The sequence below is a fragment of the Carica papaya genome, chromosome 5 (assembly GCF_054855325.1).
Source record: "Carica papaya isolate Zhongbai chromosome 5, ASM5485532v1, whole genome shotgun sequence".
Taxonomy (NCBI): domain Eukaryota; kingdom Viridiplantae; phylum Streptophyta; class Magnoliopsida; order Brassicales; family Caricaceae; genus Carica; species Carica papaya.
Genome location: NC_142313.1, coordinates 15,621,959 through 15,649,733, shown reverse-complemented (window position 1 = coordinate 15,649,733; position 27,775 = coordinate 15,621,959). Strand labels below are relative to the sequence as shown.

General features: G+C 35.5%; 1 protein-coding gene across 5 annotated transcripts; it reads right to left on the bottom strand.

The window, feature by feature from the left end:
* Positions 1 to 452: 452 nt before the first annotated feature.
* Positions 453 to 27,775, bottom strand: LOC110824900 (endonuclease III homolog 1, chloroplastic-like). 5 transcript variants are annotated; one of them, XM_088220121.1, is made up of 11 exons: positions 27,480 to 27,774; positions 27,252 to 27,373; positions 26,816 to 26,879; positions 20,571 to 20,675; positions 14,451 to 14,569; positions 13,222 to 13,288; positions 12,983 to 13,074; positions 12,645 to 12,782; positions 12,451 to 12,555; positions 1,124 to 1,207; positions 453 to 827 (listed from the first exon to the last, which is right to left on the bottom strand). In XM_088220121.1, the coding sequence occupies exons 1-11, from the start codon at positions 27,628 to 27,630 to the stop codon at positions 675 to 677; spliced, it is 1,200 nt and encodes a 399-aa protein (XP_088076247.1). In that variant the 5' UTR covers positions 27,631 to 27,774; the 3' UTR covers positions 453 to 674. The 5 variants fall into 5 exon arrangements, 3 of the variants coding, with proteins under 3 accessions (XP_088076247.1, XP_088076248.1, XP_088076249.1); XM_088220122.1 differs by having other exon boundaries at positions 20,583 to 20,675; positions 27,480 to 27,771; XR_015819160.1 differs by having other exon boundaries at positions 638 to 827; positions 1,019 to 1,207; positions 27,480 to 27,775.

Sequence of the window (27,775 nt, the reverse complement as noted above, 5' to 3'; positions counted from 1 at the left end):
TATTCTACAAGACCACTGAATTTTTCTGAGTTGGTATTTGCAAATCTCCTTAAAACTTTGAATATGGTTTCCAAGACTTCATTCTCTGGATGCATGTACCGAAGTGAGAAGGGATCCTTACGTACTCACAATCAATATCAACGTTACGTCCTCTTCTTTGTTCAAAGGGAGTTTGAATATTGGTTATGGCAGTCAGCCTGTACTTGAAGATTTATGCTTTCCCAACAAGGGCGCTCTGCTTATAAAAAGCTGTCTGTTTAACTGATATGAGCATGTATCTCGGATTTCATTTAAAAATGGGTATAGAGATACTTTGGTCATTTAATCTGTTTAATGGCAGAAATTCTTTATTTTTTCCCCAGAGTATCAAAATGTTATATTTTAGTGGGAGATGCTTTTGTCTTTTACCCTTTCTGCTGTAATTTGAGTGAAACTCAGTTGCAAAAACTTGCTGCAAGAATCAAGACGATTTGAGAATTGCTTTTATAATTCAAAATATACACACACACACACACACACGAAAGCATCCTTTCCAGAAGTCTGCCTAATGAACTCCTAAAAGCTACTTTTAGTCTGAAGTAAGCATCCACAAACTATTAGTGGTCGAGAATAATACGGAGGCCAAAAAATGACTGTATGGCAGCAAAACAATATAGACATGGCTGTTTGAAAAGCTAATTTGGTGAATGCTTCTTGCTTGAACCAGACTTCTTTACCTTGGGTGATGGTCCTGAGATCTCCTTGAATGCAGATGGACAAAGCTTGCTAACACTGCAAATTTCGCAGTGAGGTCTAACTGGGGTACAAATTGTTTGTCCAAATCCCACCTGAATAAATTCCAACATAAGCCGACATGATTCAGTTAATAAATAAGATGTGCACCATATATTTGGAACTGCTAGATTACAGGCTAACACAAGAAGAAAATACATGCTTATCAACTGCAGGGAAGAAATAAATGGTAGAGAATTTATTGAATAAATCAAGACGTAAACTAGCCAATGGAAATTCTTATAACTGAGCAGAATCTCGAACAAAAACTCAGCCACTGACAAGGATGATTAGATGATCAAAGATCTGTGTTCCATGTGATCCAGTATGAAGTTCAATTAGCTTTGCATACCAAAAGAGGGTTGATTGGGACCCATTCTTCCTTAGGAAGCCAAAGCTGCAAAGCCTCTCTTGTTTTCTCCGGAGAAGAAGTTTTCTGAAACAGAGTAAAAGAAACTGTAAGTGGCATAACGGTATTAATATAAACTGGGAAAGAATTAAGAAATGAGAAAGACAAAGCATTGCAACGGTAGCTCTGACTGACAAAAGATCCATAGTTGAGTTTCTCCTTCACAATCAGGACTTGGGAACTCAGTGCTCATGGATCAATCAACAAAATTGGGAAGAAAAGGGGACTGAATCCAGGACCCGGACTTTTGCTAAGGTCAACTACGTTTAGCTTATCTTACCAACAAAGAAAAAAGAAGCCTACTTTTTGATAATGCTATCAACATCAGAAAGATATAAATTGTTAAAGAAATGATAAATTAAGTTAAAGAATATATAAGTAAATTATACTTTATGTAATTAATTATAATAAATTGTTTATTTCTTTTTCTATAATAGAAAACCTGTATATATAAGATTGTAATATTCATTAAAAGATACATCAACCATTCTTAACGTAATATTAAAGTATTAGATTAAAAAAATCATAAACTCTTTCACAAATCCTATTAAGATTTTATTACCAAACTAGAAAAGAATAATAAAAATAGAAACCCTATAGAGGTTAGGTTAGCCTTCATAGCTAGCAACTATAGGCCAGCTGCCAGTCACTGCCACGGGCCACCAATAGCAGTCAAACCGGCCTTCATGGCTGACACCAGGATCCTTCAACTTGCACCAGTATCTAAGCTGGTCACAATTAATCCGAACCACCCTCAAAGGATAGGGCAAACACAGCCACCTTTTGGGTACCAGATAGTCACTACAGATAGTTCCCTCAATACTATTCAAGCAAGAGTAACATTAAGTTCAGTTCTACTTTTGTCTTAAAAAATGTGTTACATGTTTCCTAAAACGGTTTACTAATCTTGTGTCAATCAATAAATTCTTGCGAAACTTGAACTGCAAAATAACATTTAAACCTTCTCATTGTGACTTTCAGAACAAAAATTCAGAGAAGATGATTGGACATGTTGAAGCCATAAATGAACTCTACTACGTAGATGCACTTGGGAAATCCTTCTTTGCTATTATTACCGACTCCATATACAAGATTTGACTACACCATAAAAGATTTGGGCACCCATCCTTTTCCATCTTGAAGGTTATGTTTCCCTTATTGTTTAAAAATTCAGAATATGAAAGTTTACAATGGGATATTTGTGAATTTGCATAAATGAATAATATTTTCTATTAGTAATAAAAGAACTTTATTCCATTTTCATTAATTTATATGATATTTGGGGACCAACTCGCATACTTAAGAGTCTGATAGTTTGTGTCGTTTATTGACAATTACACTAGAGTAACCAAATTGTTTTTACTCAAAATCAAATATGATGTTAACCATATCAAACCCCAATTTCGCAACATGATAAAAGTCCAATTCAGAACTAGCATTAAAAAGATTTCGCATTGACAAATACCAATGATTTTTTCATTCAAACACTTCTATCATTCTTCCATAAGAGCTTTCCTTTTCTAAAACAGCGTCCCAAAACAATATTAGAGAAAAGTCGTCCTTACCATCGCCCACATCAGAGCTTTCCTTTCTAAAACGGATTACTCACTAGTATTCTTGACTGTAAAAGTCCTCTATAAACACTTCAAAAATTTTACTTGACAATAAATGCCATGAACCGTATGGCTTCTTGGATATTTAGGTGTATTTCCTTCTTTCATATTTATTCCCATCAAAGAGAAAAACTTGACCTCGAGCTTTAGAATGTTGTAGGGTATTCACTCAAAAAGGATACAAATGTTACCATCCATCCACCCAAAATTCTATGTTTTGCTGACATCATATTTGTTGAACAAGAATCTTATTTCACTCAACCTTACCTTTAGGGAAAGTCTATATTGGAAGATAAAGAGACAGAGTTTTTAATATACTCTAACCTATCACCTTACACAATCCTTTGTCATACATCCAACACCATGACCACAAGAAAAACCTTTAGAAGCCACTAGAAAATTCATTCACTCAAGAGATCATACTAGAACCTAGGTTTTCTCAAGTGTATATAAGGAAAAAATGTTGACTATTAAGCTTAAGCCAGTCCAAGAATCTAACCTTAATCCTGGAGTTGAGGTAACTCCCAAAAAACCCATATATTCAAATAGTAATATATCTATTGTACTTCATAAAGATACAAGACAATGCGCTAAATATCCTCTTTATCCTATATTAAAGTTTGAGTCATTAGATAAATGTTCATCGTCTTATAAAAATTTTCACACTAGTTTAAATACTAAATCTATCCTTAACATAATATATGAGGTAGTATCATGTGAAAAAAAAAATACACTATTAATATGGAAATCCAGACACTTGAAAAGAACCATACATAGAAAATAATGAATCTACCCAAAGCCCAGGAAGTGGTGGGATGCAAATAGATCTTTATTATCAAATGCTAGGCAGATGAGGCAATCGAGAAATATAAACCAAGGTTGGTGGTAAAGGACTACATATAGACATTTGGGATAGCCTACCAAAAGACATTCACCAGTAGCCAAGATTAACATTGTGTGAATTTTGCTGAGCCGCCCAATTTGATTAGCCACTATAATAATTTGATGTAAAAAATGTCTTACTGTATGAATAGTTAGAATAAAAAATCTACATAAATATTCCACCAGCTTTTAATAGAGAAACAGGACCAAATAAGGTATATAAACTAAAAAAAATATTGTATGAACTCAAGCAATAGCCAAGAACATGGTTTGGTAGGTTCAAAAAAGGTTATGGTAAATCTGTGATTTAAGCAAACTCAATGAGACCGCATTCTATTCATCAAGCACCCAGAAACAAAGGGAGTTACAGCTCTCCTATTATATATTGATAATATTATCATAATATGAGATGATTAGAAAGAAAAACTAATACTAACTAGTGTTTGGCAAAAGAATTCGAAGTCAAGGAACTAGATAAGTTAAAATATTTTCTAGTAATTGAAGTCGCATTCTCAAAATCCAAAATTTTTATTTCTCAATAAACATTCATAACCTGTTGAGAGATACTTGTAAGTTAGCATTTGCAAACGAACTAGCACTCCTATTGATTCTAATCACAAATTAGGAATAGCAGAAAAAGATATGCCAGTAAACAAAAAATATGTATTAAAAATTAGTTGGGAAATTGATATACCTACCTTGCACGAAAGCAAACATCGTCTATGCAGTGAGTCTTATAAGTTAATTCATGCACAGTTTGAAAGACGTGCAATTACAAGCAGCCTACAGAGTATTGCATTACCCAAAATGGTTACCTAGAAAAAAAAAATTATATCGAGGAAGAGTGATAGATTGTCTATACAGATGTAAATTATGCAAGGTCAGTTGTAGATAGAAACTCTACCACATGATATTGTATCTTCCTTAGGGAAAACATAGTTACTGGAGAAATAAGAAACAAAAAATGGTTACGAAATCAAGGACAAAATCAGAATTTTAAAAAATGGCAGAAATGGTATGTAAACTACTATAGATAAGAAAAATTTTGGAAGATTTTAGAATCAAGTGGAAAAACTTCATGCATCTATACTGTATTATATATTGATAATATTATCATAATATGAGATGATTAGAAAGAAAAACTAATACTAACTAGTGTTTGGCAAAAGAATTCGAAGTCAAGGAACTAGATAAGTTAAAATATTTTCTAGTAATTGAAGTCGCATTCTCAAAATCCAAAATTTTTATTTCTCAATAAACATTCATAACCTGTTGAGAGATACTTGTAAGTTAGCATTTGCAAACGAACTAGCACTCCTATTGATTCTAATCACAAATTAGGAATAGCAGAAAAAGATATGCCAGTAAACAAAAAATATGTATTAAAAATTAGTTGGGAAATTGATATACCTACCTTGCACGAAAGCAAACATCGTCTATGCAGTGAGTCTTATAAGTTAATTCATGCACAGTTTGAAAGACGTGCAATTACAAGCAGCCTACAGAGTATTGCATTACCCAAAATGGTTACCTAGAAAAAAAAAATTATATCGAGGAAGAGTGATAGATTGTCTATACAGATGTAAATTATGCAAGGTCAGTTGTAGATAGAAACTCTACCACATGATATTGTATCTTCCTTAGGGAAAACATAGTTACTGGAGAAATAAGAAACAAAAAATGGTTACGAAATCAAGGACAAAATCAGAATTTTAAAAAATGGCAGAAATGGTATGTAAACTACTATAGATAAGAAAAATTTTGGAAGATTTTAGAATCAAGTGGAAAAACTTCATGCATCTATACTGTATTATATATTGATAATATTATCATAATATGAGATGATTAGAAAGAAAAACTAATACTAACTAGTGTTTGGCAAAAGAATTCGAAGTCAAGGAACTAGATAAGTTAAAATATTTTCTAGTAATTGAAGTCGCATTCTCAAAATCCAAAATTTTTATTTCTCAATAAACATTCATAACCTGTTGAGAGATACTTGTAAGTTAGCATTTGCAAACGAACTAGCACTCCTATTGATTCTAATCACAAATTAAGAATAGCAGAAAAAGATATGCCAGTAAACAAAAAATATGTATTAAAAATTAGTTGGGAAATTGATATACCTACCTTGCACGAAAGCAAACATCGTCTATGCAGTGAGTCTTATAAGTTAATTCATGCACAGTTTGAAAGACGTGCAATTACAAGCAGCCTACAGAGTATTGCATTACCCAAAATGGTTACCTAGAAAAAAAAAATTATATCGAGGAAGAGTGATAGATTGTCTATACAGATGTAAATTATGCAAGGTCAGTTGTAGATAGAAACTCTACCACATGATATTGTATCTTCCTTAGGGAAAACATAGTTACTGGAGAAATAAGAAACAAAAAATGGTTACGAAATCAAGGACAAAATCAGAATTTTAAAAAATGGCAGAAATGGTATGTAAACTACTATAGATAAGAAAAATTTTGGAAGATTTTAGAATCAAGTGGAAAAACTTCATGCATCTATACTGTGAGAATAAATTAGACATAAGCACTGCACACAATTCAGTGCAACATAATTAGGCCAAAAATATCGACATTAATAGCAATTATCAAAGAAAAACTTGATAGTAGTCTAATATGTATCCCATACATGCCTACTAATTTTCAATTGACTAATGCGTTGACTAAAAACTTAAAAATCTAGTATTCCAAACTCTTCTGTTATGTTCTTGAGAGCAGAATCTTGTCACCGGGCGGTTCATCAGATAATCTAATTCTTAATCTTGCTTCTTTCCCTTGTTATGACTCCTTGAGTGATCTATTGTGAATTATTTTCAAACTCATCAAATGGAGCTTGACACCTTAAACCTCATTAAAGAGAGCTCTGATTTCTATATTATAATTATAATTTTGCTTATCTTTTTATTAATTCTAGAACCCTTTAAATAGGATTAGATGTATTACATTATAGAAAACCTTTATTATTTAGGTTTCTCATAGCAAAAATAAAAGAAATTCCTAATTATTAAATAAAATCTCTAAAATAAAAATTAAATTCCTAAATAAGATATTAGTTTTCCTAAATAAGAGATATGTTTCTAGAATAGGATAACCCTTAACCATTTAATAAAAATTAATTTCTAAATAAAAGATAAGTTTTCCTAACTAATAGATAGGTTTCCAAAATAGGATAAACCTAAATCATATCAGCTCCTTATTTGTTTTTTCTGCAATAAGAACAATTCACAAAAGAGTCTATAACATCACCCTCTCCCTGAAGAAAAAGCTTGTCCTCAAGCTCAAAGTTTGGATAAGTAGTCTTGAAATGTTCACGGGTTTCCCAAGTAGCATTAGCTGCATTAGTTCCATTCCAATTCACTAGAAGTTTTTAAGTGCCTCTATTAAGTCGAGTGCGCAAAACTGAAGCTGGAGTGAGGATAACACGACCATCTTCCATTAGAGACAATGAGGAAATTGAGGTTGGAGGTCTCCCTTTAAAAGGTTTGAGAAGGGAAACATGGATGACATTATGAAGCTTGGACGCAGTTGGTAGTTAAAGCTTGTATGCAATAGTGCCCACATGCTGTAGAATGGAAAATGAGTCGTAAAACTTAGGAAACATCTTATGGCGGAGTGCTGATGAGACAGAGTGTTGGCGATATGGTTGTAGAAGGAGCCACACAAGATCCCCTACTTCATAGGTTACATATCGATGCCCCTTGTTATAGAATTCCTTCATATGAGTTTGTACCTGCTGCAGTTTAGCTTGGATCTCGGTTAAAACCTAATCCTGGGTAAGTAAGGCTTCATCTACCGTATCGACCGGAGAGGACCCAAGTATGTATGAAAGGAGACGTGGTGGTTCGAGCTTGTACACCACTTTGAAGGGCGTGCTCTGGAGTGCAGTATGAAATGATGTGTTATAGTAGTATTCAGCCCATTGAAGTCACTGAATCTAGCTCTTAGGCTTGTCCCCCTTGAAACAACAAAGATACATTTCAATTATACGATTCACCACCTAGGATTGACCGTTCGTCTGTGGGTGATAAGCTGAAAAAAAGCCAATTTTGTATTACTTAAACAGAAAAGCTCCTTAAAAAAATTTTTGGTGAACAGAACATCTCTACCACATGTAGTCTTTGGAATGTCATGAAGATGAACAATCTATTCATAGAAAATTTGGGCAACTCTTGTTGCAGTATACGGGTGAGCCAGTGGAGTAAAGTGTGCATATTTTGAAAATCTGTCCACAACAACAAAAAAGAACCGATTTTCCCTAGACCTTTGGTATCCTTCAATAAAGTTCATTGCAATATCTATCCAAATTTGAGTGGGAAGGGCCAAAGGTTGAAGTAATCAGGTTGGACTCAAATTTTTGGATTTGTGGCGCTGATAAATCGGGCAAGAAGACACATAGTCGGCAATGGTGGACTTCATCCCTTCCCAATAGAAATCAACTTTGATGCGATATAGAGTCTTTTGGGTCCCTTCATGTGCACCATTATGATAACTAGACAAAGTGGAAGCAATTAATGGGAAGGTGGGCAACAAATAGATACTTTGTTTGTAGAGAATTAGCCCTTCCTGTACAAACCAAGTAAATTCCTTTTCTCCTTACACAACTTGTGAGTATAGCTTTTGCAAGGAAGAATCAGTAGTGACTTCCGAGGGCATTACACATCGTTTTCCTCGTTATCGCGTGTGGACAGAGCATTTGCAGTCCAATTTAAATAGCCAGCCTAGTATTCGACAGTGAAATCAAATCCCAAAAGTTTGCTACTCCAGTATTGTTGAGGAGAAGTTGTGATCCATTGTTCTAATAAAAATTTTAAATTGTAATGATCAGTGCGGATAAAGAAAGCTCTTCCCCTGGACGCCAGTGTTGTACTGTCTTGGCCACCCTGATCAATTCTCGTTCATAAGCAGCTAATTTGTGATGTCGTTCAACCAACTGGCAACTATAAAATATAATTGGGCGGTTGTTTTCCTATAGAAAAGCCCCTATACCACCTTTTGACGCATTACATTCTACCACGAACAACTGCTCAAAGTCAAAAGTTGTAGGACTAAAGCAGCAACTAATGCTTGCTTTAATTTATCAAAGGAAAGTTTAGCTATTTCTTCCCAACAGAAAGAATTTCGGGGTAACATACTAGTCAATGGTGCTGCCAATTGTCCAAACTCCTTAATGAACTTGCAATAATAACCGGCCAGCCCTAAGAATCCTCGCAAAGCAGTCACTGAGTGAGGTTTTAGCCATTCGGTTATAACTTGAATTTTTGCAAGGTCCACTGTCACTCCTGTAGCAGAAATAATATGCCCAATTTATGCAACTTGGGTCTTCCTAAAGACACGTTTAGATGATGAGTACGTAGCAATTCAAAAGCGAAATAAAAGTATAGCAAGTGACTTTCCCAAGAGATGTTATAACTTAAGATATCATCAAAGAAAACCAGTATAAACTTGCGTAAGTGAGGACGAAATACTTCATTCATAAGAGCTTGTAATGTAGAAAGTGCATTGGACAAGCCGAAGGGCATAACCGAGAACTCAAAGTGCCCCTAATGTGTCCGAAAGGCTGTTATTTCAATTGCCGAGTCATGCATCCTTACTTGATGGTATCTAGATTTCAAATCCAGTTCAGTGAAGTACTTGAACTCATGCAAGTCATCGAGTAGCTCATCTACCACTGGAATAGAGAATTTGTCCTTAACTGCTTTAGTACTGAGCTCGCGGTAGCCCACCCAAAACCGTTAAGTCTCGTCATGTTTCTTAACCAATAAAATCGGTGAGGAGAATGGGGACTTGCTAGGTCTAATGATCTCCTGTTAAAAGCATCTCAGTACACTGTCTTTCAATTTCGTCCTTCTGCAAATATGGGTATTGATAAGGTCTAACTACCATTGGTCCCGTTCCGAGTTGTAGACAGATTCGGTGGTCACAGTTTCAAAGAGGTGGAAGGCCGGATGGTTCCTAAAACATGTCATTAAACTCGCCTAGGAGCAGTTGTAATTCCTCCCGATGAAGATGGGGTCCAATAGTATGGTTAAGTTGTCGGTCATGGTGGGGCTGTAGTCCTTGCAATATGATACTAATGCCATAAAACTTAAAACTCATCGTTAATGACACAAAGTCCCAAATGATGTGTCCTAGAGTTTGTAACCATATAATTCCTAACACCATATCAAATCTAGTCAAAGGAATGACAAAACAATCAGCGGTAAACTCATGATTATCAATTGAAACGGTTACTGCATTGCAAATTCCTGTGTTGTTGGCAATTTCCCCATTGGCCACTAAGACACTAGCTTCTGTGTTGGGTCGAACTTTGATTCCAAGATTTCTTGCAGTTGTTAAACTAATAAAATTGTATGTACTCCCTGAATCTACCAGGTCCCGTAAATAATAATTGTGCAAGACAACCTTCACTTGCATGGTGCGTGCCCCTTTTTGATCTGTGACTGCATGTAGACAGATTTTCAGTTCTCCTTCGACACTGACTGCCGGCTCCACTTCATCTAAGTCTGCCAACTCAAGCTAGAACAGCTTCTTACATTGATGACTTGCTGAGTATGCCTCATCATAGTTATAGCAAAGACCCTTTACTCTTCACTTTGTCATCTCTGCTCTTGATAATTTTTTGATAAGTTTAGGACTTGACTTCTATTGCTCCTCCACTAACAGCAGTGGTTGTTCCTTTGGGTGATGAGGTTGCTGAGGAAAGCGTCTTAGAGGGGACATTAGGCATATTGCTTGACCATGATTCCTTCTTCGACTCTACTTCTTTCAGAATGCGTTACTTGGATTCAAAGACTCTAGCTAGATTCACGGCATGAGCTAAATCAGGTAGAGTGTGGAGCTCTACATCCAACCGAATTGAATCTACTAGTCCTACAGTGAACAAACTTACATGTTGATGAACCTATACGAATCTATTTGTTCTTGTCAGTTTTTCTTGGAACCGTCTCTGATAGTCCTCCGCCAACCTTGTTTGTTTTAAGTTTACCAATTCTTCTAACGGTTACTACCCGCTGGTGGGCATCTCAGAGAACAATAATCTTTGAAGCCGGTCCAGTTGATCGTAGATTGTTCAGATTTTAACTAGTGTTACCACAACTGCGCCTCTCCAAGCATATGGAAGGCAGCCAATCCTACCTTATCCCTTTCCGGCATGTATTGATTGGCAAAAAATTTCTCACACCAATGTAACCAGATTAGGGGATCTTGAAAGCCGTCGAAAGTTGAAAAATCTAACTTGGTGTAGCGTGGAACAACCTAGTTACTTGTTGGATTATTTGCATTATGTGTCTAACTACCGGCTTGAAGCTCTTGAGGTGTTTGTTCTCGTAGGTGGTTGCTACTTGCAGTCCCTTCTGACTTTGTTTGTTTGCCACAATTTAAGCTGACCAATATTTCTTTGAATTGCAAGGATAACTCTTGCAATTGACTGCCCAATCGCCTTTCAATCTCTGCGCTTCGTGCCTCATTTGCGGCCAAGGCTTCCTAGAGCATCAATCGCAGATCTTCTTTTGTTGCAGAGTTGTCCAAAGTATTAAACTCTGATACCAATTTGTTATATTCTTGAGATCAGGATCTTGTCACCAGACGGTTCACCAGATAATCAGATTCTGGATCTTGCTTCTTTTCCTTGTTATAATTCCTCGAGCGACCTATTATGAATTATTTTCAAACTCATCAAAGGGAGCTTCATACCTTGGACCTCGTTAGAGAGAGCTCCGATCTCTATATTGTAATTATAGTTCTACTTACCTCTTTATTAATTCTAAAGCCCTTTAAATAGGACTAGATGCATTACATTATAGAAAATCTTTATTATTAAGGTTTCTCATAGCAAAAATAAAAGAAATTCCTAATTACGAGATAAGTCTCCAAAATAAAAATTAAATTCCTAAATAGGAGATATGTTTCTAGAATATGATAAACCTTAACCATATAATAAAAATTAATTTCTAAATAAGAAATAAATTTTCCTAACTAATAGATAGGTTTCCAAAATACGATAAATCTAAACCATATCAGCTTCTTATTTGCTTTTTTTGCAATAAGAACGACTCACAAAAGAGTCTATAACACTTCCTTTTTGAAATAAAAATGAGACGTATATTAAGTAAATGGCACCAAGGGGGTGCCCCCGTATACAAAAATAATTACAAGTCAACGAATATATCTACAAGCGCCCCACAATTTTCTAAAGTATGTAAGTTGTAACCCAAAATAATGGAGCCAAAATAGTGAAACTACCTATCTTTGATATTTACAAAGATTCCCAAATGACCCAAATGATTGACAACAGGATAAGGCATGCAACTTTGTTGTTGAGGGTCAATCCCTCCAAAGCCAAAAGTTCATTGTTCATCAAATCTACTACAACCCAATTGACACCTAGAAGGTTGTAGACCAGGAACCAAAGGTTATGGGAAAAGGGGCACCAAAGCAAGATGTGTTTGCAAACTCTTATCGGCACCAAAGGTTACAGGAAAAGGATGTAGATCAGTATTCCAAACTCTTATCGATAAACTGAGGAAGAACAACATCCATTCCCAGCTTAAAGAAGAGTATTAAAAAAATAGTAAATTAGATTAAAAAGTATAAGGATAAATTATACCTATATGTAATTAATTGGAACTAATTGTCTGTTTGTACACAACCATCAATCTACATCATAAGTTTTATGTGATAACATCATATCTAGATAACGATACAATATATACAGTTTCTAGAAAATAAAATGCCATCGCTAAGGTATACTGGGAAGTACCATTTTTGTGCCAGACTGAGACACCCACCCAAGGCGATTGCTAATGCGGTGCACATGAGTATCCACACAAATACCTTGAACATCGTTCCATCCAACATTCATAACCTAAAAGAGCCAATAACCAATAACCAAATAACTTTCAAGATACGAGCCTAAATTAATTCATTTAAATAAACACCATAACTAATTCTTACCAGATGAGCCATTTTGGGACCAATTCCTGGAAGTAAAAGCAATTCCTCCAAAGAGCTAGGGATATCCCCATCATATTTCATGAGACAAATTTTTGCAATTTTCTTCAAATTATTAGCCTTTCTACTATAAAACCCAACCTAAATAGAAAGGTAAAGTAGAAATGTCAAAAGCTGCAGTATCAAACTAAATAAATTACCAAGCCAAAAGAGGTAGAAAATTGTCATGATAAGCAGATAAAAGAAAGAAAATCAAATGAAAACTGTTCTTCTGTCATAAGTCTGGAATTATTTTCCTCAACCAAAAAACTTACTTTCATACACTATCACAGAAAGCATACCGGATAAATTAACTCCCTGATAGTTGATTCATCAGCTTCATGAATAGCTTCGGGAGTAAGCAAGCCATTCTGAAGGAGACGCTGAATTGCTCCTGCATTAAAAAACATGATAAAATTTTAAGGGCATAAATGATAAGTCCGGACATTTGACATACATAAAAAGGACCGTCAATGACAGTTGACAGTGAGCGAATGCAAATGTTTCCCTACAATTAAGAGTAGTAAGTGGAGGAACTTGCCATGATTAATGTGATCTTTTGTTTGACTTGATAGAAGTGATGATACTAGGACCGCAAATCTTCTTTCCTAACCCAAAATGTAAATAGGTTATAAAGCCTGAATGTAAATTCATATTTTATCTGCTTCTTGCATGAGTAAAATATCATTGTTGATTTAGAATCTCCTACAGGTTACAGCAAAACAAAACATATACAGAAATATTCCAACAAAGAATCCTACAACTGACTAACTATTGCTACACTATCAATCAGCGAAATTCTTGATTAACAAAGGACTATTACATCAATTATTTCCTCAAATGATCAGCTATTCTACATGCAGGGCAATCAATGGAATCCATATTGCAAGAAAATGTATCTGTAGCTCCATGCTGTAAATTGTACAAGTGTTCAAGTTGGGCTTGAGAAGATAACTTTTTAAAGTCCAACAGGATGCATATCTGATAGAAATCAACTTGAGGGAGGAACCGCTCACAGTAACAGAATCAGTAAGTAACATGTATTGACAAAACTAGTTTACCATAGTTTAAGGATAAAAAGAGAAGAACTGGAAGGGTAGGAGAACATCAGCAAGTTGAGGGAAAAGAAAGAATCATGTAGTGGAGAAACAAGAATTTAAGGAATAAACTGCAAGTTCAATTCTAAATAAACAAAAATAAGTGGCACAAAGAACAAATAGCAAGTGCACATGGACAATAGATGTAGCACCTAAAAGGGACCAAGAAACAAAGTGCAAGAACTCCTCCTAATGATAAGAAAGATGCCACCTCATTCTACCAATAGAAGCTTGCCATATCATCCTTCAAATTGAAAAGAAATGAAAAACTAAAACAAAAAGGTATAATGAAGATACAAATCATTTCAAACTCCTATTCTTACATAAGTGAGTAAAAAATCCTTGCGTATGGAATGGTCCATTAGTAGGTAGTATAAAATAAAAAATATTTATAAAAGAAAAATAAAACAAAACAAAATTATCAAAACAATAAAACAGGTTTACTATATAATCCAAAAATAATAAAGCTCGGCATGCAGCAATCAGTACATATAAACTTGAAAAGAAGCAGTACAGCTCTGGATGATCTATGGAAGTTTTGTTATTGCATGTTAAACCCTAACTAGAGAATGGCATAAAAAGGAAAAACAAAACCAGAAAAATAAAAAATTCACCTAAAAATCATCTGTTCTTCACTCAGTTCTACCCATAGCTACACTGATGAAGATTATACCTTAGGAGGAAGAGCACTCCCAGCTTTCTCGCATCCCATGGAGTCTACTGGTGCATCTTCAGAAGATCTCATTTGGCGGATGCCCTGGAGCACTCTTTCCCAATCAGCAGGTGGTTTACCTATATCAAATTATATGCATATTATTCTTATAAGCTCCATTGTGGGGATAAACTGATAAAAAATTCAAATCCCATAAAAAAAAATCAATCCAGGGACTTTTATTTCAATATTTAAATATAAAAATGAATTATATGGAGCCAGTCAACCAGAATTTTCCTTGGAAGTTCAACCTGAATCGTCCTAATTTAAGCAGCTTATTCATCTTAGAATTCCCGCTGGAATTAAATTAGGAAATTAGGGATTATTTTAGCATTTTCTTTGGAGATATTCTGATAAGGAGGATCTGGTTATTGTACCAGAATCCACCAGCAATTTTTTAATTGTTTCAGTAGGAGTCTTTCTATGATTAACTTGAATTTAGGGCAAGGTCTTAGGGTTGCGTATGGCAGCCTTCTCCTATATATTGTACGACGTATTTTCACTAAAAACAGAACAGTTTATTTTTTCTAATCTCTACATGGTATCAGAGCATACCTTCAAAAAAAAGACAAACAAAAAAACACACAAACCCTAAGTCTCCCTCATGATCAAGTACAGCACTGCTGCTGAGCGAATAAGCTCAACTTCTGAAGTAACCTCCAATCCTGAACCAGCATCAGCTGCCAGCAACCATGGAGGAGTGGAAGGCACTTCTATCCTTATCATCAGTCACAAACTCAACAGCCACAATTACCTCCAGCAGTCTCAATCTGTGATGATGTTCATTTGTGGAAAGGGCAAAGATGAATATCTCAACAGTGAAGTCACAATTTCAGAAATGAATGATCCTAAATTCAGGGTTTGGAACTGAAAATCATGTGGTATTACCATGGCCAATCAATTTAACGAACAATGATATAGGAGAAAATTTTCTCCTATATGGTACTGCTAAGGAAATATGGGATGCTACAACAGAAACATACTCCAATTCTGAATCAAAACTATTTGATACTAAATTTTTTTTAAAAAAAATAGAAGTGTAAGTATTGTATTGAAAATTTGTGTCAAATGGGCACCTCCCATGTACAAAAGATTTACCAAGTTGGTTAGCATATCAACAATGAAACCAAGATCTTCAAAACAATCAATGTTGTGCCCTAAAATAGTAGGACCAAAATAATGGAGCCAATTGTCAATGATAATGTTAAATTCTACTTCTTTGTCTTCAATGCCCTGTTGTTTCTCTCCTTCCATATGACCCAGAAAATGGTGAGAGGAATGAGTTTGAGAGATTTCTGTTTGCCAGAGAAGCCTATTTGATACTAAAGTTATATTACATGACCTACGCCAGGGAGGCCTTATGACCACCCAATACTTCAATACCTTTACCCATTAATGGCAATACCTTGACATGTTCGAAACTCGCACATGGAAGAGTCCTGCAGGCACAACTTTGTACAAGAAATTGTGTAACAGAAACAGACATTCAAGTTTCTATTTGGTCTCAACAAAGACCTGGATGAAGTCAGAGGAAGAGTGATGGAAAAAAGCCTCTTCTGAGTATTAGAGAACCATTCTCAAAAGTTGAGCGTGAATAAAGTAGATAGGAACTGATGATGGGCACTCAAAATTCTGCCTCCCTGCTTTTATAATCCGAGAACCTCAGTCCACCGACTACCATGAAAAATCAACAGAGAAAAGAATGACCTTGGTGCAATCATTGCTGCAAACCACAACATGGCAGAGAAAATTTCTAGAAAATACATGGCAAGCTAAATGATCAGAAGACATTACAATCAGCCAATGACATGGAGAGTTGTGCCAATTCGGCAGCAATCCCAGATGACAAAACTAAGACTAGTCCATTTACCAAAGAACAACTTGAAGCCCTATAGAAACTCTTCAGTCAAAGCTCTCTATCTCAGGCTAGCCCCCACTGTTTCTGAAACCAGAAAGTTAGTACAAAAAGGTAATTTCTAAAAGGCTCTCACAATTAATAAAAGGTACTCAAATTTGTGGATCATTGACTCTGGAGCATCAGATCACATGATGGGAGATGCTATCATATTTCACACAGTCCATGTCATGAGAATAAAACAGTCTGAATAGCTAATCGATCCCTACCCCAAGTTGCAACATCTGGGTCAACCAGGGTTACAAAGGATTTGACTCTAAACTCAGTTCTTCATGTTCATAGTTTAGACTGCAAGTTACTCTCTATCAGTAAATTAACTTGTGATCTCAACGGTGTAACTAAGTTTTTTCACAACAGTATGTGAAGTTTAGGAATTAAATTAAGGGAAGAAGATTGGCAATGTTGACATGTATTATGGACTCTATCTTCTCAAGGATACCACACCTCTAGAAGACAAACTCAAGATGCGAGTTATGAGTCGCTAAAGTGTCAGTCACCTTTAAATTCCAGTGTCAATAAAGATAGTGAGGCATGTTAACTCCTTGGTCACCCTAATTTCATGTACCTTGAAAACTTCTTCTTCATTAATTATAAGCCCGTGGTAACTATCCTACTCTGTCATAGAAACCATCCCATCAATTTGTTATGATACACAATGATGTGCAGGGTCCTTATAGAATAAAAAATATAACTAGAACACGATAGTTTGTATCATTTATTGATGATCTCACTAGATTGACCTAGGTTTCTTGATGGTAGAAAAACTCGAAGTTGGTGGAATTTTCCAAAACATCTACTCCATGACAGAAACATAACTCCAGACCAAAATCCAAGTCCTAAGACTGATAATGCCAAAAACTCATTCAAGTCCGTTCTTCACTTACCTATTGAGTCAAGGTATAGTTCACAATGATTAGAGGTAGCTTGATCTCTCATGTCCTCCACCTACGCTCTTAAACATTTTTGTGAAGAGATAGTCCTTATAGCTACATATCTCATCAATAGAATCCCTTATAAAATTCTCTAATTCCAAACTCCGTGTCAACTTGTCACTCAAACCTTTCCACATACCAAAATCATCTTTTCATTGGAACCTAAACTATCTGGATGTTCAGCATTTGTTCCTATACATCAATAATATTGAAGCAAATTAGGTTCCAAATCCACAAATGTATTTTCTTGGCTACTTCTCAAACTAAAGGAGTTATAATTGTTACTCACTCATCACCAAAAAGTTATACAGCTTAATGGATGTGACGTTCTTTGAACATAAATCCTACTAAGCCAAACCTGAAATCTAAGGGGAGAACATGAAGGAATATCAACTTTGGGATCTTAATCTTCAATCTAGGGACCCTTCACTCACATCTCAACCTATCCTCAACTAGAAACCACTGACCATAAGACTCACCAACCATATCTTGAACAAGTCAAGAGCCATCCTCCTGCAAGACCTTCTACATCCCTAGCTTGAGATTATCCACTACAAATTGCAAATGAAGAGCTCCTTGCCTTTACTAGGAGGAAGAAGACATGAAAGGGTGATGGGGCACTCAACACTTGTCATACACGACTAAGAATCTGAGTGAGTCTACTATCTGCTTAAATTTACTCCGATAAGGAAAACTTTAATCCTGAGATTACTGCACCTGTTATGAATTACTTAAACATCTAAATTACTCTATGAAAAGCTAGTAGGACTTTTCAAAATTGCCATATGGGTGATATTAGATCTCCCAATGGAAAGGAACCAACTGGTTGTAAGTGGATCTTAATTGTTAAACATAAGGCTAAAGAGAGTATTGAAAATCTCAAGACCCATCTTGTTGCAAGGAGCTTTACTTAGACTTATGAAATAAATTATCAAGAAACATTCGCTCCAGCGACCAAACTTAACACCACCAGAATACTTCTTTCTGGCAGCAAGCCAAGATTAGCCATTATATCAACTAAACGTCAACAATGCATTCCTGAATTATGATCCAGACGAAGAAGTATACATGGTAATACCATTCAGGCAAGAAACCAACTACAATAACAAGGTGTGCAAACTTAGAAGATCATTATACGGGCTCAAATAATCTCCTTGTGCATGGTTTGGTAGGTTTGCTAAGTCAATGATGAGACATGGATACACTCGACGTCAAGTAGGTCACACACACTTCGTGTAGTTCTCTCCTGAAAAGAAAATAGCAATAATAATTGAGTATGTGAATGAAATCATCCTAACAGGTGATTATAAGGAGTTGTTGAGATTGAGAGAATTTTTAGCCAAGGTATTTGAAATTAAAGACCTTAGTTATCTCTGATATTTTCTGGCTATGGGGGTGGCACAATCTAAGAAACTTATATTTATCTCTTAATGTAAATAGTTCTGGATTTATTAAAAGAGAAAGGTATACTTGGATGTAAACATATAGCAGCTCTAATGGATTTAACCAAGAAGATTGGAATTGAAATAGATAGTGCACCAATCGAAAGGAGGAGATATCAGAGATTAATAGGGAGACTTATATACCTTCCACACACTAGACCTAATATAAGTTTCTTTGATAGGGTTGTAGTCAGTTTATGCACAACCCAACTGAAGCACATATGGAATATGTGTACTGAATTTTAAGGTACCTCAAGATAACTTCGAGAAAAGGTTTGTTGTACAAGAAGAGTGACAACAGAGATGTTAAAGTCTTCTCAAATGCAGATCTGGGCAGGGGTATGAGAGATAGGCATTCAAGATCCAGATATTGATTCTATGTTAGGAGGAATCTTGTGACTTGGAGAAGAAACGGCTTGTAGTCTCAAGAAGTAGTGCAGAACCTGAGTTTAAAGCCCTAGCCATGGGTATTAGAATGAATTCGGATACAGAGATTAGTTAATGAGCTGGGGATAGCAATGAAGAAGCCTACCAAGCTATTCTGTCACAATCAAGCAATTATAAGCATTGACACCTGTTGACCCAAGTGAATTTAAAAATCCAAGAGAGAGGGTGAATTGGGTCTTTCTTTCAATTTTTTAATTTTTAACAGCTAAAGGGATATAACAAATTGAATATTTCAACCTTTAAGGGATAATAAATGCAGCTCTTATGAATTAATCTACCACCAAATAAAGAAAAATCTTAAATGCTATGAAAATCAAAGGAGTTAGAGAGAGTGTGTAAACATTATTTTTATAGAAATTCGGGCATCAATCTTCCTCCTATATCCTCTTCCAAGCCACCGCTCGAGTATTTTCACTGAACTTCAACAAACTCCTTACAAGCGCTAGTTTATAGTGCCTAGGTTCACTTTTGCAAGAATTTCTTCTCCTTCGGAAGAGATTCTCTCTCTTTCCCGAGAGCTTCATACTTTTTCACAAGAGTTTCTGTCTCTTATACAAGAGCTTCATACTCTTTTAAAAAAGTTTCTCTCTCTTTTACAAGAGGTTCATACTCTTTTACAAGAGTTTCTCTCTTTTATACAAGAGTTCCCCTTTTACAAATGCAAAATTCCTCCTCAAGGATTCCCCAATCCTTTCTTACAAGATCTAACGAAAATAGATGAAAAGATTCAAAATAGATTCTCTCTTATAGAATAGATAAAATATGAGACAAACTTTTCTTTCTTGAAGAGTAGATGAACCAGATGAAGAACAAGCTTTTCTCCCTTCAAGAGCAGATGAACAAGATGAAGTGCAAGGAAGATCAAAAACTATGACTCGAGTAAAGGTAAAAATTTCTCAATTTTTTATCTCAAATTTTTAATAAATGTGATGGGTGAGTAGCATTTATAATGAAGCTGAAAAGTAGTCGTTACTCACATTGAAAAATGTGATTTTTGCTTTTTAAAACCCTAAAAAACGCATCTTCTGGAAAACTATCCAGTGCAATAATATGATGAAATTTTTGTCACATTTAGAATTATACATGTTTTTCACTTCTTTAAGCAAAATATTCTATGTGATGAAGGGATCATCACATCACATTTTTCACTATACAAACAAAAGGCATTTTGTGTAATAAAGAGATCATCACATCACATTCTTCACTTCCAAAAACAATTTTGTGCTTCAAAATATTTTATTCTCAAACTTCATTTCAAGGATTTTTTTCATATAAAAGTTCATATTTGAAAAATTAACTTAAAATCTTAGAAAGTACTTTTAAACCTTATTTTCTTGAGCCTTACTTTTTGACTTACCTGTACTTATTTGAGAAATTTCTTCAATGTTCTTTTGATCTTGATTCCTTCCTTCTTCTTCAAACATCTTGGAAATTTTCATGTTCCTTGCTCCTGTTTTAAGAACTTGTCAAATTAAATACTTCAAAACTTATAAATAATTACTAAGAAAATTTAAAGAAAGTCATTCATCAAAATTAATATTTATTTTTCTCAATACCATTCAACAAACCATATTGAGACTGATCGACATTTCATCTCAAAGAGAATTGAGGATGGATTGTGCAGCTAGTTTATACCCCTACAAAGTCCCCAACAGCAAATGTACTCATTAAAGCCCTAACAAGAACCAACTTTGAAGAACTGAGTCACAAACTGTGTTTGTTTAATATATACAACCCCTTGAGAAGGAGTGTAGAATTCCTGCTGGAGTTAAATTATAAAGTTAGGGATTATTTTAGCATTTTCTTTGGGGATATTCTGATAAGGAGAATCTGGTTATTGTACCAGAATCCACCAGCAATCCTTTCCTCGTTTTAGTAGGAGTCTTTCTATAATTAACTTGCATCCAAGGCTGGGACATAGGGTTGCTTATAGCAACATTCTTCTATATACTGTATGATGTGTTTTCACACAAACCATAAGAATTTATTTTCTCTAATTTCTATATTTATTAACTAGTGTAATAACAAGAGCATCATGCAATGCTAAATACCAAAGCCTGGAAACTTCCTGGTTTCTCAAACAAGAGACAATCTTCAAAGAGATTCATCAAATTTATCACCACGGTAAACATATATTCAAGAGACATTCTTTTGGACAAAAAACAAGAAAATTGTAAACAAGGCAACCAGGGGTGCCACCCAAGTAGCATATATATTTATATCTCACCACAAGACAATACTTTCTTAGGTTCCCTATAATCCTCTCCATGAAAGAGCATATCAGCTGTAAAACAAAATACTCGAGATCTTGAACAAATGATCTCTTCTATCCAGAAGGAATACAAATGCCCCCGAAATTCTATTGTTCCTTCCTTTCCATATCACCCAAAAAATAGGCAAGGTAATGAAAGAGAGAAGCTTCTTCCTAGTCTTGCAAACTTTCATACCATCCCAAGCCCAAATCACATCTGCTAGCATGGAACAACCACCCAGGATACGTTTAGGGGATTAAAAGGCTTCCTCACAACCTTCTAGCCACAGGACACTGAAGGAGGAGATGGTTACTTCACTCAAAAAGGGAAATTTATATTCATTCATACAAGCATTTAATAACATACAACATGAAAATGTCTAAGAATCCATATTTTGCGAATGTATTTGTTTATTTTCCCATTAATAAAGTTGTTTTCTCCCTATCCATGTCTATTAACTTAATTTACAAAAGAAATAAAAGGTTGCATAAGTAAGAACTCAATTTCATGCCTCTCATTATTCTAACTTTTAGTTTATTGTGCTCTCCAATCAAACGTAGTTGGAAAGAATGTTACCAAACGACTCTTTCAGTTAGCACAAAGATTTACAAGTCTAAACAATTGCAAAGAATATGCACGCCAGGTATATCCTTCAAGCTAGGTATTGAATCATCAAATATGCTACTTAAGGGAGAAAAATTAATTGCCTAAAGTCGCTTATGCATAGATTTGAATAAAACTTATCAAAAGAACAACTCAATCAAACTGCATTCAGTTATATGAAAAGGATGCAACCATAATTCATGTTTATCTATTTGTGTAATTGAAGATGTTAAGTCAGTTCCTACAGATGGCAAATCTAAGGTGTGTTTAGACTTTCCTTCAAATCTAAGTCAGTTTCATGCACTGATTCTTGATCGTTCTTCAAAAGGTCCAATAATGTATGTATGAATATTGGACTTTTTGAGACAATTATAGATTCTGGGAGGCCATTCTAAAAATATATTGAAATTCTATTTCTGTTTTCTTGTTTCTTAGTTTAGCCAACCTATCATGAAAAGGAAAAAAAGGTAAAGTAACCTTGTGTTGATTGTTCACTAAATATAACTTTTCTTCTTCCCCATGTAGAAAAGGAATAAATAAATTAATCAAATTTCAGGAGGATTTGTGAAGTGCATCTTTAGGAGTTAAACTTCTATTTGTCTAGATTTCTAGAAAAAGAATTTCTTGTTTTTCATTCCCAGTTCCATAAGAATGAATTCTATGATTCGCATTTTAAACAGGTATGAATACAGCATCGATAGGATAACTTCTATCTTGAAAGTTATTTGGCATTTTTATGCCATATCCTCGATTTCCCTCAAATTATAATCCAATACGCAAATCAACTAGCTCCGTTAGGCTAGCTATATGTTGATTATTGACGATTTCCACAGAGGGCGATAAAACAATGTCTCGAGCAGATACATCTCTGAAACCTTTGACACAAATAAAGGCGGCGTAAGCCCCGTACAAGTTACTTCTTAATACAATCTCTTTCAAATTCATTAAAGTTTCATGTACTGATTCTTGAATTTTTTTTTTTAAAAAAATAAAAAGTATCAAGTGTGTATTAGCATGGTACCAAGAACAGGGGTACCGCCCATGTACATAAATTTACAATAAGGTTAATAAATCAATGACGATCCCAAAATCCACATCTTTAATAATACCATACCCTAACAATATACACCCAAAACAATGCAACCACCTATCTTTTAACCTAGTCATGCTACTAACCTCATTCTCAAACACTCTACTATTCTTTTCTTTCCATAAAACCCAAAAAACAGTCAATGGGATCATATTGGCTAACTTGTTTTTTACAATTAAACCATCCCAAGCCCATATCTTGCCCCCACCGAACCCGCAATAACCCAATTAATACCCAACAACCCATAAATAAAAGACCACAAACCATAAGCCATAGGGCACCACAATAATAAGTGGTTACAAGTTTCCTCTGCCTCCAACCAGTAATAACACCCATTCACCAGAATGCAGCCCTTGTTTCTAAGCTTATCAGTAGTTAAAATCTTCTCCCAACAAGCCTCCCAAGCAAAGAAAGACACATGAGGGGGAACCAAGGTCTTCCAAATTTGTTTGGCTGGAAAGACCCTCCTGCACACGTCTCTCCCCTTGCACAAGAACTAATAGTAGGAGGAAACAGAAAAGAAACCATTTTTTTCCAGATCCCACACCAATTGATCATCCACACAAGACATTTTCTGTTCCACCAAAAGCTGCAACATACCTTCATATTTCCCCAACTCCCAATCATTTAGATTTCTGTTGACACTTATGGACCAAATCACATTCCCATTCGACCGCTGGTAAGCCTCAATAACAGCCATATTCTTGTTTTTTGAAAAATTGAAAATGCCTGAAAACCTCCCCTTGAGGCTACCACTGCCCACCCAATTATCTTCCCAAAAATTAATTTAATTCCCCTGCCCAGCTTCCACTTAGCGCAATGTATAAAACAGGATCTGTGCATAAGAATCTTCCTCCACAGCCCTTTCCCATGGGGGATAGAAACCCGACCAGAAACACTGGAATTCATAAATTTGCTGCACCGAGCCTCAACAACCCTCCTGCACAGACTATTAGCGCCCTCGAGTACCTCCATAACCATTTGCCTTGTAGAGCTTCATTCATTTTCACCAAAGATTTGAAGCCAAGCCCCCCACAAGAAATAGATTCTTTTAAGGCATCCCAATTCACAAGATGGAATTTACGGTTATCACCCACATCACCCCACAAAAATCTGCATTGGATAGTTTCCATTTTTTTTGCCACCTTCACCGGAATGGTAAGAGTAGACAGATAATATATTGGGAGGTTAGCAAGCGTGCTTTTAATTAAGGTATATCTACCCCATTCAAAAAGAAAATTTCTCTTCCACCCCGCAAACCTTTTCTCAAATAAATCAATAATTGGTTCCCATGTAAGTTGATCCTTGTATTTGGCTCCCAAAGGAATCCCAAGATATTTGAGGAATTTTACCTCCTGGACTCTAAAATTGTAGCAAAAGAGCCAGCCTCACCGCTGCCACCAATTCTTGCTAATTCAGACTTGAAAAGATTTATTTTAAGACCCAACACTGCTTGAAGCCATAATAAAACATATCTCAGATGCAATAAATTTTTCAAATCTGGTTGACAAAAAATAAGCGTAACATTAACAAAGAATAAATGGGACACCTCCAAAGTATTATCACCATTCCCCACCACAACACCCCTCAGTAAATTAAGATCTTTAGTTCTCTCAAGAAGCTCATTTAAGCCTTCCATCACCATAATGAACAATATGGGGGGATAGAGGATCCCCTTGCCTTAAACCTCTTGATGCATGAAAGAAGTTAGAAGGACCTCCATTGACCAAAACAGCAAAAGAGGTAGTAGAGATACAAGTTCTCATCCATTTCCTCTATTTAGATCCAAAGCCCATCCTATAATCGACAAAATTCCAATTCACATGATCATATGCTTTCTCCATATCCAATTTACACACCAAACCATCCCTCTTAGTAGCCATTAGATCATCAACCGTCTCATTGGCAGCCATCATAGCATCAAGAATTTGTCTCCCACTCACAAAAGCATGTTGACAATCCCCAATAACCTCCCCCAACACCTTGGATAATCTCCTGACCAACACTATCGTTATTAATTTATACATCCAGCCCACTAAACTAACAGGCCTAAAATCCCTAAACTCATTAGCACCATGTCTTTTAGGGATGAGGGAAATAAAGGTAGAATTCAATGATTTGACAAATTTACCAGAATGATGCAGCTCATTGAAAGTTCCCATAATATCAGATTTCAAAATCTCCCATAATGATTGAAGGAAATTCATATTAAACCCATCGGGTCCCGGAGCTTTATTACCATTACAAGGATTCAAACTTTCAAAAACCTCCTCCTCAGAAAACTTGTCTTCCAGCATCTGCCTATTATCCTCAGATGTACAGTTAAAATGCAGACCATAAAAAACAGGTCTGATAGCACACTTCTCCTCAAATAACTGACAAAAATGCTCTCTGGCAGCCTCCCTCAGGTCAGAATTCCCACTAATCTTCCTGCTATCAACCCAGATTTCGTCAACATAATTGCTTCTTCTTTTGTGTGAGAGGCTAAAGCATGGAAAAACTTGGTATTTCGGTCTCCCTCTGCCAGCCATTTCTCCCTGGATTTTTGCCTCCAAACCATTTCTTCATCTTTCATATGTATAGATAGTTGAAGCTTTAAGGACCCCCTTCTACTCCTTCCCTCATCATTTAGACCCACAGCTGCCACTTTAAAATCCAAATCATTAATTTGGGTCAAAACATCATAAAAAAAAGACTTTATTATGCTCCCTCTCCTCCTTGGCCATGGTTTTGACAGCATCCTTCAAGGCAATAAATTTGTGGACAAATCTGAAACTAGCACAACCCTTAATGCTACAATTTCCCCAGATATCTTCCACCAACTAACGGAAACACTCCTGTTTCAACCACTTGTTATCAAGCCTAAAAGGAATCGGGCCCCAATGAGTTCCATCATTCTCAAGACAGATGAGAAAGTGGTCAGAAATTGGCCTAGGAAGAATTTTTTGGCTAGCCCCCACCAACTCAACCAAAAAACAAGAAGATATAAGAAATCTGTCAATTCTGGATTTACTTTTCTGATTCGACCACGTCCACTGCCCCTTGCACAAAGGCAAATCAACCAGCCCAAACCTCTCCAACACTTCCTTGAATTCATTTCATTGGCTTCCGCTGCTGAAAAATTGTTACCACTTCTTTCTTCCCTCCTCAGTCATATTAAAAACCCATTCAATAACAAATGTACTGATTCTTGAATAACTACTATATTGGACCTTTGAGGAAAAAAAAAAACACTTGAGACCCTAATGCCAAAGGTCGTGTCAAAAACATGTATCAGCAATCTAGGAAGATCAGTTTCTACAAATGAACTACAAAATTTGCACGTACATATTCCTAGATTAAATTGATTAACCAACACTAGCATAACTTTGTTGTTGAAATTGGAAAGAAGTAATGCCCCTAGTTAAAAGTAAAAAAACACAGCAGAGAAGTCCATTTTCCCCAAAAAGTAAACAAGAACTTGATTTCCCCTTCACCTTTTCCTTTTTTATCTATAATTTCCCACTCTCTTAGTACCATTATGTAGATAGACTAGTACCATAATAGCTGAAATTTGGTGGGACTGAAAAACCCTTGATCCACAAACCCTTCATTTGCACAATTATATGGAGAAAGGAAAGGGAAGATCAACAAGAGAGAACTAACTCGGTAGAGCAGAACCATTTGCCTGTTTGTATGCAAATTCTTCTATATCTGGCAAGTCAGATAACTGCATCATCCAAAAATTCAAGGAAAAAGAAAAGGCAATGTGTTAAACAGGTCTTTTACACTGTATTATCTTCATTTTTGTCCTTTTCAGTTCAGAGGGAAACAAGTGACAACTAAGAATTTTGGATGGTCAGTAAAACTTTGTTTAGGAAAAATTACCAATGACGTTCCATTTCTTTTTAAATAAAACTATAATTATTTTTTTTCAATTAAATTTAAGTCATTTGTGTGTAAGAAAACAAAAACAAGCAATGAAAAAGCTATTCAAACTTTTCTCCCTCAGAGTATTACATAAAACAAAAAACTAACAAAAGAAAAATTCAATATCAACAAAAAGAAAGCGGAGTCGAGAAGCAAAAAGAAGAAAAGAAACTTTGTTGCAGTTAGACTCCATTTTTGGCTCTGGTTGGACCACTTCCAAAGACTTTTTGACTCTCTTTTTCCTAACAGAAACACGAACATCCGACGCAGAAGCATTATCCCGAATTTCATAACCTGTAACCCAACAGAAGGAGATCAATAACAAAAGGCCAACAAAAAGGGTAAAAAAGAAGAAGACATTACGGGGAGACAGAGAGGAGAGAGAGAGAAAGAAGAAGACCTGGGTTTTGTTCAGGGGCGAAAACTTGGGATGTGGATGAGAGTTTTTTGCAAGAAAGGCGTGTTCTATACATATTGAGGTTGATGATGACTCCAAACTCAGAATAGCCGAGAGGAAATGCAGTTTTCAGAGGCAGCACACCCAAATGCATTTGGGTTTTTTTTTTTTTTCTTTTTCTTTCTTTTTTTTTTTTGGAAGAGAAACATCGAAAAAGAGAACTTTTTATATTCTTCTTGTGTAAGGCATGGGGTTTTTGGAAGCAGTCTTTCCCTCAACATTTCAATCCCTACATAATT

Bases quoted from the DNA above. Each gene is read 5' to 3' on its own strand.
- LOC110824900 (XM_088220121.1), bottom strand. From the start codon at position 27,630: ATGCATTTGGGTGTGCTGCCTCTGAAAACTGCATTTCCTCTCGGCTAT. The intron at 20,676-26,815 runs GTTAGTTCTCTC...TTCTTAAAACAG, and splicing joins AAATGGTTCTGCTCTACCGA to GAGCAAGGAACATGAAAATT. The intron at 12,783-12,982 runs GTATGCTTTCTG...CTTTCTATTTAG, and splicing joins TCAGGGAGTTAATTTATCCG to GTTGGGTTTTATAGTAGAAA.